Source organism: Brachyistius frenatus, unplaced genomic scaffold (genome assembly GCF_029030835.1).
Source record: "Brachyistius frenatus isolate BFR_SWC_R1_liver_20210118 unplaced genomic scaffold, ASM2903083v1 Contig_281, whole genome shotgun sequence".
In the NCBI taxonomy this organism is placed as follows: Eukaryota; Metazoa; Chordata; class Actinopteri; family Embiotocidae; genus Brachyistius; species Brachyistius frenatus.
This window is the reverse complement of record NW_027210880.1, coordinates 346,694-361,643: the sequence shown is the minus strand read 5'-3', so window position 1 is coordinate 361,643 and position 14,950 is coordinate 346,694. Positions and strand designations below refer to the sequence as shown.

General features: G+C 42.8%; 2 protein-coding genes across 3 annotated transcripts; both read left to right on the top strand.

The window, feature by feature from the left end:
• Positions 1-89: 89 nt before the first annotated feature.
• On the top strand, positions 90-3,744 carry cnrip1a (cannabinoid receptor interacting protein 1a). The gene is made up of 3 exons (XM_069722044.1): positions 90-348; positions 1,378-1,522; positions 1,877-3,744. Exons 1-3 carry the CDS (start codon positions 170-172, stop codon positions 2,039-2,041), a joined length of 489 nt encoding a protein of 162 aa, XP_069578145.1. The 5' UTR covers positions 90-169; the 3' UTR covers positions 2,042-3,744.
• A 1,062-nt stretch (positions 3,745-4,806) lies between these two features.
• Positions 4,807-13,634, top strand: ppp3r1b (protein phosphatase 3 (formerly 2B), regulatory s1ubunit B, alpha isoform, b). 2 transcript variants are annotated; one of them, XM_069722015.1, is made up of 6 exons: positions 4,807-4,980; positions 6,816-6,855; positions 8,930-9,106; positions 9,805-9,864; positions 10,753-10,937; positions 11,419-13,634. In XM_069722015.1, exons 1-6 carry the CDS (start codon positions 4,978-4,980, stop codon positions 11,464-11,466), a joined length of 513 nt encoding a protein of 170 aa, XP_069578116.1. In that variant the 5' UTR covers positions 4,807-4,977; the 3' UTR covers positions 11,467-13,634. The 2 variants fall into 2 exon arrangements, with proteins under 2 accessions (XP_069578116.1, XP_069578117.1); XM_069722016.1 differs by lacking the exon at positions 4,807-4,980 and adding an exon at positions 5,784-6,090.
• Positions 13,635-14,950: the final 1,316 nt, after the last annotated feature.

The window sequence follows — 14,950 nt, the reverse complement described above, 5'->3', positions numbered from 1 at the left end:
AAGTTAATTTTCTGATCGACCCCCACTCTGACCGTCAGGATTCAGCTTTAATTTTGAAAGACTCCGCCGGAAGCCGTGTGAGCGTGCAGCTTGACTCTGGTCCCTCCTCAGCATCACCGCAGCATCCCCCTCCCTGAGCTCGGGACGGAGACCTGACCCCGCTGAGACCATGGACGACGTCCCGCCGATCATCAACATCGCCATCGCGCTGCGGATCCAGCCCAACGAGGGGCCCGTGTTCTTCAAGGTGGACGGAACCCGGTTCGGCCAGAACCGGACCATCAAGCTGCTCACCGGCTCCAAGTACAAGATCGAGGTGACGGTGAAGCCCGGGAGCGTCGAGGCCACGTAAGAACAAATCACATCAATACGCGTCTTCTTTTCTTCATCGGCACGCAGCGCGCATGTGCAGCGCTTCCATAAAAACATGAAATCTAAGGGGGCACGCGTCTGATCCGCTTCCACGAGCGCGGCGTCCTCCTGCAGGCCGCAGCACCCGATCCCCGCCTCAATTATTCACGCGGGGATCAGGTGGGACGTTTCCCGGCTTCTGACAGCTGCTGGAGGAAGAGGAGGAGGTGGAGGAGGTTACCGGTGCTCAGGTGGAGCAGGGCGGAGGGGGGGGTCACATGACACAGAAAGAACGTGTCAAGTAAAAGCCACAGAATATCTCCAGTTTACACTCCTGCAGGAAGTACTCAGATCAGTCACTGCAGTAAAATAAAACACTGCAGTTACAATCCTGAATACTGAATATGTTGTTCAGAATATTATCAGGTGAACGTAGCCAGAGTATTAAAAAATAAAAGTGGTCAGTGTGCAGTTTTTAGAAAATATGTCATCACACTCTTTTACAAACGTGTATTCATGCATGTTAAATGGAGCACGCAGCTCTCCCCTCCGTTCTGCTGTCAAAAATGATTCAAAATTATTTTGGTGTGCAGAGAAAACGGGCAGAATGAAATAATGTAAAGTTTTTAAATACCAGTTTAGTTCAGTAACATTTATTTCACAAAGCTGAGCTCCACTCAAACCAGCTGACTCAGCTGATGTTACGTGAAAATACCAAATTGATACTCAACATGTGCATGATTTTTTTCGGTATGCTTTTAATTTGAAAAGTCGTGGCAATAAGCGGACCAGCGGTGTAACTTCAGTCTTCATAGCTCCGCTGAAAATATTGTTTTATGTTATTTGCCTAATTCATGAGCAGCGTCTGTGTTTCTGTCCTCTGATCTCTGTGTGTGTCACTGTGGGCGGAGCTCCACCCTGCCCCCCGCCCCCACCCAGTTACACTTGCTGGGGCCAAACGTTGTCGTATTGGATGTTCAGCTGACATATTGTCATTTTAGTGAAGTTTGTCTTCGTAACACACAGCAACATGAACATCGGCGGCATCATCTTCCCTCTGGAGGAGCAGTCCAGGGACGAGGAGTCGGTGGTTTATCACGGCAAGTACGAAACCGAGGGCGTCCCGCACACCAAGAGCGGAGACCGTCAGCCTGTCCAAGTCAGCATCGAGGTAACGACCACAAATATACAGAAAGTACCGTCAGTAATGTGTGTTCAAGTCTCGGTGTACAGAAACGCTGGTGGCAGGGTTGTAGTTCACAGTGTGACCCGATGGCGGCGGTGTCGTCCTCTCTGACTCAGAAGTGAGTCTGTTTCGTCTTGTTGTCATAGTAACATGATACCGCAGCACCTGGTTACAGGTTTGGTGCAGAGCAGCGTTTTCTGATGATGACAGCTCTGCAGATGATGATGATGATGATGATGATGGAGGAGGAGGAGGAGGAGGAGGAGCAGGAGGAAGAGTTAGCGTCTGCTCCTGAAGCTTTGCTGCAGAATTAGTAACCTCGGTTCTCTGTCCGCGCAGTTTAACAAGGCGGGGACGTTCGAGACGGTCTGGCAGGCGAAGTACTACAACTACTACAAGAGGGAGCACTGCCAGTTCGGCAACAAGTTCGGCAGCATCGACTACGAGTGCAAACCCAACGAGACGCGGACCCTGATGTGGATCAACAAGGAGGCGTTCAACTGAGTCCGCGCGGCCGACACCGAGCAGAGGACATCGGCCACGCTGTCTGAACATCAGCATCGCAACAACAGACGGCTTCTGACGAAGGCGAGCGACCTCTTTGTCTTCTTTTATCGACGCGGGAGAGAAAACGAGCTGTTTGCGATGCTGGTCTACACGACGGCTTCGGCTTTAGAGCCGGTTTAAAGGAGCAGTCAGACATTTTACGAGCCGTAGGAGTCGGGATCAGACGGTTGATTCACTCTTTAGATGTGTTTGACTCACACGGTGCTAACAACATCAATCACGATCATAACTTTCTAACCAGCTGTTATAAGCGTTATAATTATAGCCTCAAGAGTCAATCCCAGAATCCCACTGGGCGTGCGTTACCGTGGTCGTGGAGCATTATTGGTGTACTTTAGCTTAGCATTGGCTACAACACCTGTCAGACGTGTTCAGCTGAAAGGAAAAAAAATAAATAAAACTTCCCGTTAAGGTTCACAGGAGGTCGCGACCTCTCGATCCGTTAGCAGGAATCCGATATTTCTCCAGACTGTAGCAGCCGTTAGTCTGGACGTCCGTTTTTACCGCGTTCACGGGAAGAGTCTCCGTGTGAACGGCGCCCTCTTGTGGTCTTCACAACGTCGGAACTCGAAATTGTGGGTCTGCGCCGAGATTCACGAGTTGCAGATATGGCGAAGTCCAACCTTCGCTTAAGCTAATATATCGTAATTTTAATCACGGAGAGTTTTTCTTCGGAACTTAAATAATATTATAATAATGACCGTCTCCATCTTGTCATTATGTCTTATTAGCCTCTGCAGCTTCTAGGCAGCGTCCCTCTCACAACCAAAAAAAACGACAAGCGTCCGACTTCCTACGTCGTAACTACGAGGTAACGAGTACCACCTGAACGCAGCATCCCCCCCAAAATAAAATAATAAAAAAAAATTTTTTTCCAACTGTTCCTTTAAATTCGAGTCAGAAGAAGCCATCTCAGAGCTGAAGACCAGGATGGGAAACACCTGAAGTTCTGTCTCATTTATTAATTGTGTGGACGTCAGTGAGGGAAGAGATGATGTAATAGTTCGGACTTTTCTTACGTGTTATGTATGGTGTTATTTAAATGGAAAAAAAATTAAAAATAATAATAATACTTAAATGATGCTTTATGTTTACGATGCTTTTTGTTTGTTTGTTTTTCGTTCAGGTTTTTTTTCTAACAGCAGAAGGTTTAAAGTTCAGTAGCAGCAAATGTGTTTTCGTTAAGTTAAAAAAAAAAATTTTTTTTCCGGAGCTTCCAGCTGAAACGGACCTTCCATGACGGCTGGTCGCTGCAGGTTTTACCAAACAAACCGGGAGCCACCGGTCTGTTGGGGACTATTTTCTCCGGCGCCGTAACTCTTAAAGCCTTCACGCACCTCGTCTCTGCTTAAAAGGAAACGAGTCCTTCTCTCTTCTCATTCAGGTGCTTCTTATCACGAGCTGCGACGTTTCACTTTGTCTTATTTTCGTGCCGCATTGCGTTTTTTTTTTCTTTTGGTTTCTTTTTCGGTTTCCTCCCGAAGTGCATGACTGGATCCGTTTTTGCCAAATATGATCTGTTTTGTTTGTTCTTTTCTTAACGTGTCTCAAAGCCTGAACTTTACTGTTTTGTTATGTATTGAACGGAGGAGTAAATAAAGTGTGTCTGTGAATAAAAACCAGTGTTATTAATGATGAAAGCTGCATTACTGTCATAATCATTTCTTAAAAGGTGAGTGATTCAAAACCAGCATAAGTAAAAAAATAATAATATTAGACAGAAATAGTGCGGTTCACATCGCGTCTACACATAGTTTCACTTCACTGATTCGGATTTGAAGAAAACATACTACAGAGTCAAACCAAGATCAACTGCTTTTCATACTTTGTTTGGTGTAAAAATTATAATTCTTAAAGTAATGTATTGCAGTAAAAGTACAATATTTCCCTCTGAATCGTAGTGAATAGAGTCGTGAAAAGAAAATACTCCAGTAAAGTGCATTATTTGAGTAAATGTACCGAGTTACATTCAGCCACATTAGAAAGCAAATATGAGAATAACAATAACACTGTTGTCTGTGTTTCTTGGTTGTTTGTATATAATATATATAATATATATAGATATACTATATATACTGTATATACTGTACTGTATATACTGTATATACTGTACTGTATATACTGTATATACTGTGCATTTTATATTTAATATTTGTTTTACTGATATTTTATTGCTTTTTATTATTCTATTATTATCTTATTGCTTCCTGTATGCTGCTGTAGCGAAAAGAAAAGAAAAAAAAATCCCCTTGGGGATTAATAAAGTACCTACCGAACCTAACCTAACCTAAGTGGAACAAATCTGATGAAAAAGTATTTCTCAAACACAGAACTACTACAATAAGAAACGTTTTAAAAGTAGTGTCTACTGTATTATCACTGATACTACACTTTAGTGGTGCACATTTAGGTTAGGTTAGGTAGGTAATAGAAAGCAATAAAATAGCAGTAAAAAATATAAAATATAAAATGCACAGTATATATATATATATATATATATTTCTAACACGGGATTGATCAAATCACCGTCGACCTGATTAAAACTAGAGTAAACCACGAGTTTTTTTTGTTGTTGTTTTTTTCTTACGAGACCGAGTGAGTTCTCTGTCGAAGAGACGAGCTTCGTTTTGAACCGTCGCCCACTCCGCCTCCTCCTCCGCGCGGCTCTCGGTGCCGCCGCTGCGCCTCCTCCCTCCTCCCTCCTCCGCTGAGTCCCTCCTCCGCTGTCAAGACAGCCGGTCGCTCGGTTGTCTCGCCGTTTGAAAAGTCTTCAAGCGCCGTTGAAATATATCACATACCGTCGTCCCGCGGTCCGACCGTGTCGCCGCTTTAGACCCCCGCTCGCAGCAGCTGAACCTCCTCCGGTCGGAAACATGGTGAGAAACGATCCGCCGTTTTAAATCTCGTTGTATTTATTTATAGCTCTCGGCTGCTGCCCTCCTTGTTAGCTTCAGCGGCTAACGTTAGCACAGCGCCGAATTTAAAAGAAATTAGTCGATGTCAAGCCGGGTGACATTACGGTGTTATTTTTGGGGCTTCTTCCGGCTGCGGTGCTGTCACGGCCGTTTATAAACGTGATTCTGATATAGTGACTTGGTTTAACGGAGCTCCGATGTTAGCCACTGCGAAATCCTGTGTGGGGGGGTGGTGGTGGTGGTGGGTGGTGGTGGTGGTGCTAACAGGCTAGCTGCTAGCTGGAGGTACGTTTGAGTGCGTAAAGAGGGAATAACATCACCCTTCACAATAAAAGCTCGTGTGCAGGTTTTCTGACTAGTCTAAACAAACAAAAAAAAACAAATAATAATCAGATTTTGTTATTTTAAAAATAGAAATGGCCACATTAAAGACACGAAGGCCGTCAACATTAACAGGCATGAGGAGGCGTGACAGTTAAACGCACCGTTTTACACGCAACTCTGCAGTCACGGTGAAGGGAGGCTTCACGTGTCCTCACCGTGATCTTCAGAGGACAAACTCAACATCAGAAGTTCAGTCTGTTGTTTTTGGAAGTCGTCGATGTAAAACTGGCTGGACCTTCCTGGTTTTGCACACTGCGGTTGTGTTGAGTTTTATTTTGAAAGCGACGACCGGAAGGGTTGTTATTCTGCAGTACATGAACTTCTGTCGATCGAATAATCGGAGAGAGAGAGAGAGAGAGACTGTGAATAGGGACAATAATGACCCACTAAAACCGTTTAGTGTCGCGTCCTCGTCCTTTTTCTCCTGAATGTGACATCTCAGGAACACCTCGAGGGAGTTTCTTCAAATGTGGCACACCAGTACACTTGGACTCAAGGATGAACTGATTAGATTTTGGGGGTCAACGGTCACCGTGACCTCATGTCCGTCCCATTCTCGTGAAGCGATGCCATAACTGAGGAGCAGAAGGGGAGACTGGGACCATATCTCGTATATGGTCCGGTACCGAACCGGTGAGGGCAATCTTAGCTGACAACCACAAGGAGGGGATTCTATTTCTAGACCGGGTTTGGACTAGTTTTAGACTTTGTTTAGGCCTGATTTTGGACCGATTCTAGATTTGGTTTTTAACTGGTTTCAGATGTGTTTTTGAACCAGATTTTAGACTACTTTTAGATAGACTGGAAACAGATTTTGGACTCTGTTTAGGACTGATTTTGAATTTTTGTTTCGGACCAATTTTGGACTTTATTCGGGACCGATTCTGGACTCGGCTTGAACTGGTTTCAGATGTGGTTTTGAAACAGATTTGAGACTAATTTGAGATGGACATTAGACTAGTTTAAACTGATTTGGGACTCGGCTTTAGACTTGGTTTAAACTGGTTTCTTGGTGAATGGTGTGCATGTGTGACACTAATCTTGGGTGTCCACCTTAAAACTGGGCTGATTGTTTAGATCTTCTGTGTGTCGGGTTCAACATGCGTGTGAAGCATCCACCTTTTCGAATCCGTAGCTTCTTTGCAGCAACATCCAGAGTTGAAGCGGCGTATGTTGTCACGGCAACAACTTCGTGTTCTGTCAGAATCACATTTATTGGACGAATTCTTGGACGAGTCTTTGTGACATTTATTATCTGGACAGACTGAAAAGTGTCAAACATCTCGTCTTCGTTCTTGTTTTCAGATGTTACTTTTTATTTAGTTTCAGTCTCGTAAAGATATATTTTTTGTATTTTTGATGAGGTCATCGCTGTGTGGTTCAGATGTTGATGATCGTCTTCTCTGTTTCAGGGAAATGAAGCCAGTTTTCCTCTGGAGATGTGCTCGCACTGTAAGTACCTGTGATAAACGTCACTGCATGAGATCAAACACCTTCTCTGTTCCCCCACGGTTCTTTGGTTTCAGTTTTAGGTTTAAAAATGTGATTTGAATTTGAATATTAAGACTCGGGGGACACCACAGTGGTACACAAAAATAATCACGTTATATAGACGAGTCAAACACCTGCAGGATGATACCTTAAATTTCTTCATTGATTTCACAACTATCACTCTCCACCGTCACCTCAAGACATAAAATGCCCACAAAATACAACTTTTAAGAATTGATGTGTTTTTCATAGCAGTGATGCAGACGTTGCGGTCAAAACATGTGCAAGACTTGACTGATGAAAAGAATCACATTTATTTCTGTTACGCACCGAGCACACATTGTGCTAGTTTAATTGACGGGCACTCAATTTCTCCTCCGTTCCTCCTCTGTTCTCTCCGGGCCGCTACACACATACACACATACACACACACACACACACCCACCCACCCACACACACACACATGCACACACGCTCACACGCACACACACCCACCCACACGCTCCACGCACACACACACACACACACACGCACGCACGCACGCACACCCACCCACACACACATGCACACACATACACACACACAGCTACACACACTCACACACACAGTTTCACACTCACACAAATCCACACACACACACGGAGCACAGCAGGTGAACAAGTCGACTCGTTACGAAACAACAGTTCAGCAAAAGCCCAAAACGACGTTATTAATAGACAAACGTCCTAAATCTGCCGGAGAGGAAGTAGTTGAAGCTCTGCAGCTGATCATGTCGTCGTGCTGACGGAGCAGCAGCAGCTCCTCTGCTCCTCTGCTCCTCTGCTCCTCCACATCTTCCTCAGCTCTATTTGCAGGATCTGAATCTCACTTTGACATACTGTTGTTTACAAACTGAAGAACTGAGAGATCATTTTTGTTTAGATTTAAATTAATATTTGAAGGCAAATCTAAAAGACTTTTGTTGAAATTGTATGTTCTTAAAATTAATAATCTGTAATTTTTCAGTATTTTGTCATATTGTCAAAATGACCCAGATATATAGTGATTTTATTTCAGGGCCCTATCGCCCACCAATTCTTGAAATAAATGGTTTTGTTTTGGAGTGTTTGGTTCAGTGACTCCAGGCTTGTTGTTATTTACTGTCGTGCGCCACCTGGTGGTCGCTCCGTGTTCCTGCACCGACAACGGTCTGACTTACGGTTGGACTTCTCTTTCGCAGAGACCGGAGAATGAAAGCCGTTCGTCCGAGATCATCTAACAGAGGGAACAATTAAAAAAAAAAAAAGAGCAGTAAAGAATTTCCCCAAAGAGTTTTTATTATTTCAGAACAATCGTGTTTAATCCGCACCAGTGGAACCAAAGGGTCCTCTTCTTCTGTGGTGGTTTAATGGCGGCCACTGGAAATTCATTTCAAATTGTTCTTTTTGCTGATTTTCTACATTTATTTTTACACAGTTTCACTTCAAATAATATTTATTTCCAGACGTGTGTTTTCGCTGGTCTTAAAGCCACCTCCTCAGGATCACCTCCTCAGACCGCATTTCTTCTGGTTTTTAAATGTTTAATGGTTCTCTGCACGGTCACAACACCACCCGGCCCCCACCTCCGCCGCCCTCGGTCGAATAATGGCCCTCAGCGGAGTGATTAGTGTTGAAAGAGGCGTCACGTGACCCGGTGTTAGGGCTTAGTGCGCCGCACCGGGAGGTCCGGCAGCACAAAGTCCACCGTTACTGGTGCAGGGAAGCCCAGCAGCTCTGAGCGGCCATGGCCAGGAGGAACCAGAGACCCGGTGAGTTTGGTTGATGTCGTCGAGGATGAAGAAAGTTTTCTAAATGCACGGCAGGACAAGGAAGTGAGACTCGAGGTGGACGACAGCCGGTTAACCTGCAGCCGAAGCTCACGGGGAGAATCGCAGACGTCCGCTGACGACCTCGTGCCGCTCCGCTGAAACTCTTTCCGGTGTTCTCCTTTTGTGAATAACTCTCTCTCTCTTTCTCTCTTCTCTCTCTCTCTCTCTCTCTGTGTTTCCTTCCAGTTGATGCTGATGAGATTAAGAGGCTAGGAAAGAGATTTAAGAAACTCGACCTAGATAACTCCGGCTCCCTGAGCGTGGAGGAGTTTATGTCCCTACCGGAGCTCCAGCAGAATCCCCTCGTGCAGCGAGTCATCGACATCTTCGACACCGATGGAAACGGGGAAGTCGACTTCAAAGGTAAATACTTCGCTGACGGTTACCGAACGTCAGTCCTGAACACGACAGCAGAGGACGCCACAACAAACACGAGAGGTTCTGAACGACACGCGGGATGCGGATCAATTTAACCAGACAACGATAAAAGCAAACAGTCAGAGCTGTTACCGTTGTTGTTTTTATTTACATTTATGTCTGTTTTTCCATCAGCACCACAACACAAAAGCTCTTTATATTCTACCAGAGACACAAAACAACAACAAAGACACAAAACGACAACAGAGACAAACAACAACCACAAAGATACACAAAACGACCTCAGAGACAAACAACAACAACAAAGACACAAAACGACAACAGAAACAAACAACAACCACAAAGATACACAAAACGACCTCAGAGACACAAAACGACAACAGAAACAAACAACCACAAAAAGACAAAAAAAACAACAACAGAAACAACAACAACAAAGACACAAAACGACCTCGGAGACACAAAACAACAACAGAGTAACAAAACAACAACAAAGATGTATCCAGCTCTTTATTTCAGTTTGTTGCGTTACTGTTTATCTCTTTGTGTATTTATAGTAGTACATGTAGTTCACATGGATTTCTGGGTAATTTCCCTTCATCTTCATCTGTGATTTTCTCAGCAGCACTTTGATTCGACCTGATTAATGATGTTTTTTTCTTGTTTTTTTCCTTTGTGTGCAGAGTTCATCGAAGGAGTTTCTCTGTTCAGCGTCAAAGGAGACAAAGAGCAGAAGTTACGCTGTAAGTGTTCAACAGTGTCGTCAACACAAACACGACCGCTGGCTGTTCAACCTGTCCGCACTCATTCTGTCCACAGGGGGGCGCCATGGTCACGGGACATTAAGTCTCTCCTCCCGTTTCCTCTGGCCACTGACAACAAAACTACACTCACTGACCACTTTATTAGGAACACACAACAGCTCTGCCATTAGTTCGACTTTAAGAAAGCTTTTACACTTTGATATAACATTTATAAAAATAATAAACTGTTCATGTCACATGTTAACGACTCCTGAAGATTTGAATATTTTACGTATGAAAGTAACTTTTTTCCATCATCTATTCAAGATTTTACATGGTGCCCCAAAACTGTGGTGTTTAATCATGCAAGAGAAATTAAAAGCAAAACAAACTAAATATATACACATATACATATATATCTAATATATAATGTGTAAGTATATTGTTTATATAACAGTAAAGCAAAACAAATTACAAGTTAGATATTTCTATGATGTGCATATAATTATCACAGGAAGTCCTTAACTATAACTCTTTATTATTGAATTGTTTGAAAAATAGCTTAATTTTTTTCTAATTGCTGCAATTTCATCGTACGTTTTGAGACAGGCTGCTGCAAAAACATATTTTTGATCAGAACAATCATTAAGAAAAAAAAACAAAAAAACTTCACCCTGTAGACTGCAACAACGTTGGAGGTTTTCATTGATAAAATAACATTTCATGTGTAGTTCCTGTAAAGGAGCAGTCTGTAGGTTTTAGTGCCCCTAGTGGTGAGTTTACAGATTGCAGCCAAGTAAACAACAAAACCATTATTCTTCTTTTCAGGTGATTACACAACAATGAAAAGATAATTATCGAACATTTCAAATGTGTCTTCCACCTCAGTTGCCTTCAAGATCTACGACATGGACAAAGACGGATACATATCCAACGGAGAGCTCTTCCAGGTGCTGAAGATGATGGTGGGCAACAACCTGAAGGACACGCAGCTGCAGCAGATCGTCGACAAGACCATCATCAACGCGGACAAAGACGGAGACGGACGGATATCCTTCGAGGAGTTCTGTGTGGTGAGTACGAGTCGTTCGCTGGTCACATGACCTCCGTCAGGTCAGAAACACTGTCCTCTACAGGCAGAGACAGGAACTACAGACACACTGTCCTCTACAGGCAGAGACGGGAACTACAGATACACTGTCCTCTACAGGCAGAGACGGGAACTACACAAACACTGTCCTCTACAGGCAGAGACAGGAACTACACAAACACTGTCCTCGACAGGCAGAGACAGGAACTACAGACACACTGTCCTCTACAGGCAGAGACAGAAACTACACAGACACTGTCCTCGACAGGCAGAGACAGGAACTACAGACACACTGTCCTCTACAGGCAGAGACAGAAACTACACAGACACTGTCCTCGACAGGCAGAGACAGAAACTACACAGACACTGTCCTCTACAGGCAGAGACAGGAACTACAGAAACACTGTCCCCTACAGGCAGAGACAGGAACGACGTGCGACCTCACTTCCTGTTGTCTCCCTCAGGTTGTCGGCGGAATGGACATTCACAAAAAGATGGTGGTGGACGTCTGACTGCTGCTTTTTTTTTTAATTCGCTGATGATCTGTGTGACGCCCCGTCCCCGTCTCCCCCTCGTCTCCCGCTCGTCTCCCCCTCGTCCTCTGAATGAACAGGAAGTCTCAGCATTCGGCGTCGCACTTTAATAACGGACTGCCGGCTCTTTAACAGCCAGACGTCGGTTCGGAGGGAAACTGGAGTGTGAATGTTTTACTGATGTTTCAGGGTACGTGGTGTAATTTTTTTTTTTTTTTTTTTTTTTTTTTTTTATTTAGTATTTATTTCGGTGTCATCTTACAGACAGGAAAGTCGAGTTAGCGGCAACGTGACAACACAAACAGCATGAAGTGCCAACGGGAAGTCACTGACTTGCAGCTGTGACATGATTTACACTTAAAAAGAGCAGCACAGCTTTAATGTCACGTTCAGTTTAGTTTTTGCCATAAATAAAGAAGCAGATCGGGCTGCTGGAAACGCTGCATCATGTTTTCTCCTGCAGAGGCCAAACAGTCGGGTCAGATGTTACAGCTCGGTAGGTTTTCCGACGGTCGAGGACAGAAAGGAGGCCGCTGTCGTAGTCTTGATTTTACTTTACAGAATATTATTTATCTCTCTGCACAATCACTCCTTTAACTCGTAGTTTTAAATTGCGTTTTGCCGACGAGTACTTCCACTTGTAGCGGAGTATTTTTTTTACTCGCTGCTACTTTTATCCAGTAAAAACGGAATAAAACGAGTGGAGATTTAAAGGCGACTCGGCAGAAAAAACAACAACAACAACAACAACAACAACAACCCGTTTCTGCTTTTTAGAGGTTTCGCTCAGAGAAAACGTACATTTCTGTGAAGCTTTTGTTAAAGTGTTGAGGTGCAGCAGAGTGAACTGTCTGTAAATAAATCTATTGTTGCTGCTTCTCAACGTTCACGTCATTTTACTGCAGATTTTTTTTATAAACACAAAGAATCTGCTGCTGCTTCTTCTCGTTATTATTAAAGCTCTTTAACAGTTTACGGTTTAACGAAATGAGCCAAACGAACCTGGAAGTGCACGTCAAGTTTAGTTCTTTCAGACTGAGAATCAATTGTTCTTTTCACATTCAGCGAAGAATAAAAAACAGATGAAAAAAAACGATTATTTACTCATTAATAATAATAAAATCTCAATCTGAAAAATGTGATTCGTAAATGAGTAAACGTTCTTTTTTTGTTTCTTTTTCAGATTTCGGATTTGCAGTTGAAAATTTAAATAATATATTTCACATATTAATCAGTCCCTCCAGGGTTTCAGGTGTTTTGTGATTGTTTTGATAAAAAAATAAAAAAAAAATAAAAAAAAATGTTGCGGGGGATTTTCAAAAAAAATGTTGATATAATTTATGGAGTTTTTAATGGTAAAATAACCAACAATTGTAAATCGGGGAGAGAAAAAAATTGCGAGGCTCCATCTGCTGTCACAATGAGAGCTTTAAATGCTTTTTAAATCCCATTCATTCAAAGCCAAAAACAAAGTTCAGTCTCTTATAGCTAGAAGTGTGGAGAAAACTCATTCAACATATTCCTCATTCCCATCATAAGACCACATTTCCCACAAACCCCGTCACTTCCTGTTGTTGCGGTTCAGCTAGCAGCAGTTTGTTTTGAGGGTGAGAGGAGAGGGGGCGGAGCCTCGCTGGTTGGAAATGAACCCTTAGTTTTGATGATATTGTCAGTTTTATTTTGAAAGGAGAACTTTATGATGTCATACTTTCAGCAGCGCTTCTGTTCACGATGTTTTTGAGGAGAGATCGCAGGAATTTTGCAAAAATTGCGAGCAGAGCAGCTCTTAGGATTTCCGAGATTGTCTAAATTTGCGTTAATTTTCGTGATCAAAATTTCCGGGAGGGACTTATTAAACATGTCGAACGTTAAGAGCTTGTGTCGGATCCTGTTTTAACTTGTTGTATTTAAAGCGTAATTCCGCCTTTTGTCTCTGTGGGTCGGGCTAACTTTAACTCTCCTCCTCAGCTGTAGTTACTCGGGGACGACTCGTGCAGCCGGTCGAAATAATTCATCCTCGATTTCATTTTTGCATTTCAGAGTTTTGGCTCATTTCATTAAAACTCACTGAGATCTTGTTGTTTACATGTAAATGACGAATGTTTCAAGCACGCTGATGCTGCCAATAAAAAAGGTTTCAACATGAAGAGCTTCACGTTTCAACCTTTTAAGAGGTTTTTTTTTTTATTCATTATTTTTTTATTCAAGCTGAGAGTTTCCAGTAAAACGTCACATGACACCTGTCACTCACATGAAGAAAGTCTTTATGATCATTCAGTCATTTTTAATACAAAGTTAACTCAGTTTGAGACGTTAAGTTAGATACAACAAAGTATTCAAACTAAAACTAAGGGTTGGAAGCGTTTCTTAAAGAGGAAGCCGATGGGACGGACTGATTAATGGAGGTGGAGGAGGGTGGTGGAGGTGGAGGACTGGGGGGGGGGGGTCGTCCAGAGTTCACGAGGACTCTCAGGTGACGTCTTTTCACCTGCAGGGAAGACGATCCGCTGCAACAAACTTCAGCATTGTTGTGGTTGGTGTCGGGTGAAGCCATGAAACACACACACACACACACACACACACACACACACACACACACACACACACACACACGGTCGTTGCCGTTGGTTTGTTTGCAGTCTGATGAACTGCGAGTCCTTTTAGACGTTGAGCTTAATGTCATTCAGACGTTTTCTTCCTGTTATTCAGACATGAGAGTTTCCTTCTTCATATTCTTCATTGGTTTCAGTTCAGTGACGGTTTTTATTCTTAAATAAACCATTTAAACCATTATCAATTGAAGAAAATCGTATAAATCAGTAACAGAATTCAAGCGTAACGAGCAGAAATAAAGAGGCTGTAGTGGCGCTCTGCAGACACCAGGTGGCGCAGTCCAACAGTAGAACTGGTCTGCTTTTTAATTTCTCCTCATCGGTTCACGTTTCTTTCAAAAAATGATAAAAATTTGTAAAGTTATTTTAAGCTCGTTGTTTTGTTTTAAAAGTTCTAAAATTTTAACAACAAAACAACGAGCTTAAAATAACTTTACAAATTTTTAACGACGCAAAAGCACCACAGGCGCTCAGTTAATTGAAGCTGCGCCTCATGTTGGAACAAGTTCACAAATATAATATTTTAACTGTTTATTTATCATTAATCCGATGACCTTTGACCTGAAAAATGACAACAAATACTTTTCTCCGTTTGTGTTTAGAAAGATAAACAACAGACACCAAATAAAACTTGATTTCAATCCACACAGAGCTTTAAGAGGAATCATTTTTATTTCTGATAACATGGATCCTTCAAGAGCTCAGGAGCTTCAGAGGCCCCTGATGTCATTTTATTGCAGAGAAAATGATTTGAAATTATAATCATTAATCATCTGTCGTCTCAGTTTGAACACTTTCAATTATTGAACATTTACAGCTGAATCATGTGATTGACAGTTCGTTATTCTTCC

Excerpts from the sequence above, each read along its gene's own strand:
- cnrip1a (XM_069722044.1), top strand. The coding sequence starts at position 170 with ATGGACGACGTCCCGCCGATCATCAACATCGCCATCGCGCTGCGGATC. Across the intron at positions 349-1,377 it reads CCCGGGAGCGTCGAGGCCAC|CAACATGAACATCGGCGGCA; the intron begins GTAAGAACAAAT and ends CGTAACACACAG. Across the intron at positions 1,523-1,876 it reads CTGTCCAAGTCAGCATCGAG|TTTAACAAGGCGGGGACGTT; the intron begins GTAACGACCACA and ends CTGTCCGCGCAG.
- ppp3r1b (XM_069722015.1), top strand. Across the intron at positions 9,107-9,804 it reads CGGGGAAGTCGACTTCAAAG|AGTTCATCGAAGGAGTTTCT; the intron begins GTAAATACTTCG and ends CTTTGTGTGCAG. Across the intron at positions 9,865-10,752 it reads CAAAGAGCAGAAGTTACGCT|TTGCCTTCAAGATCTACGAC; the intron begins GTAAGTGTTCAA and ends CTTCCACCTCAG.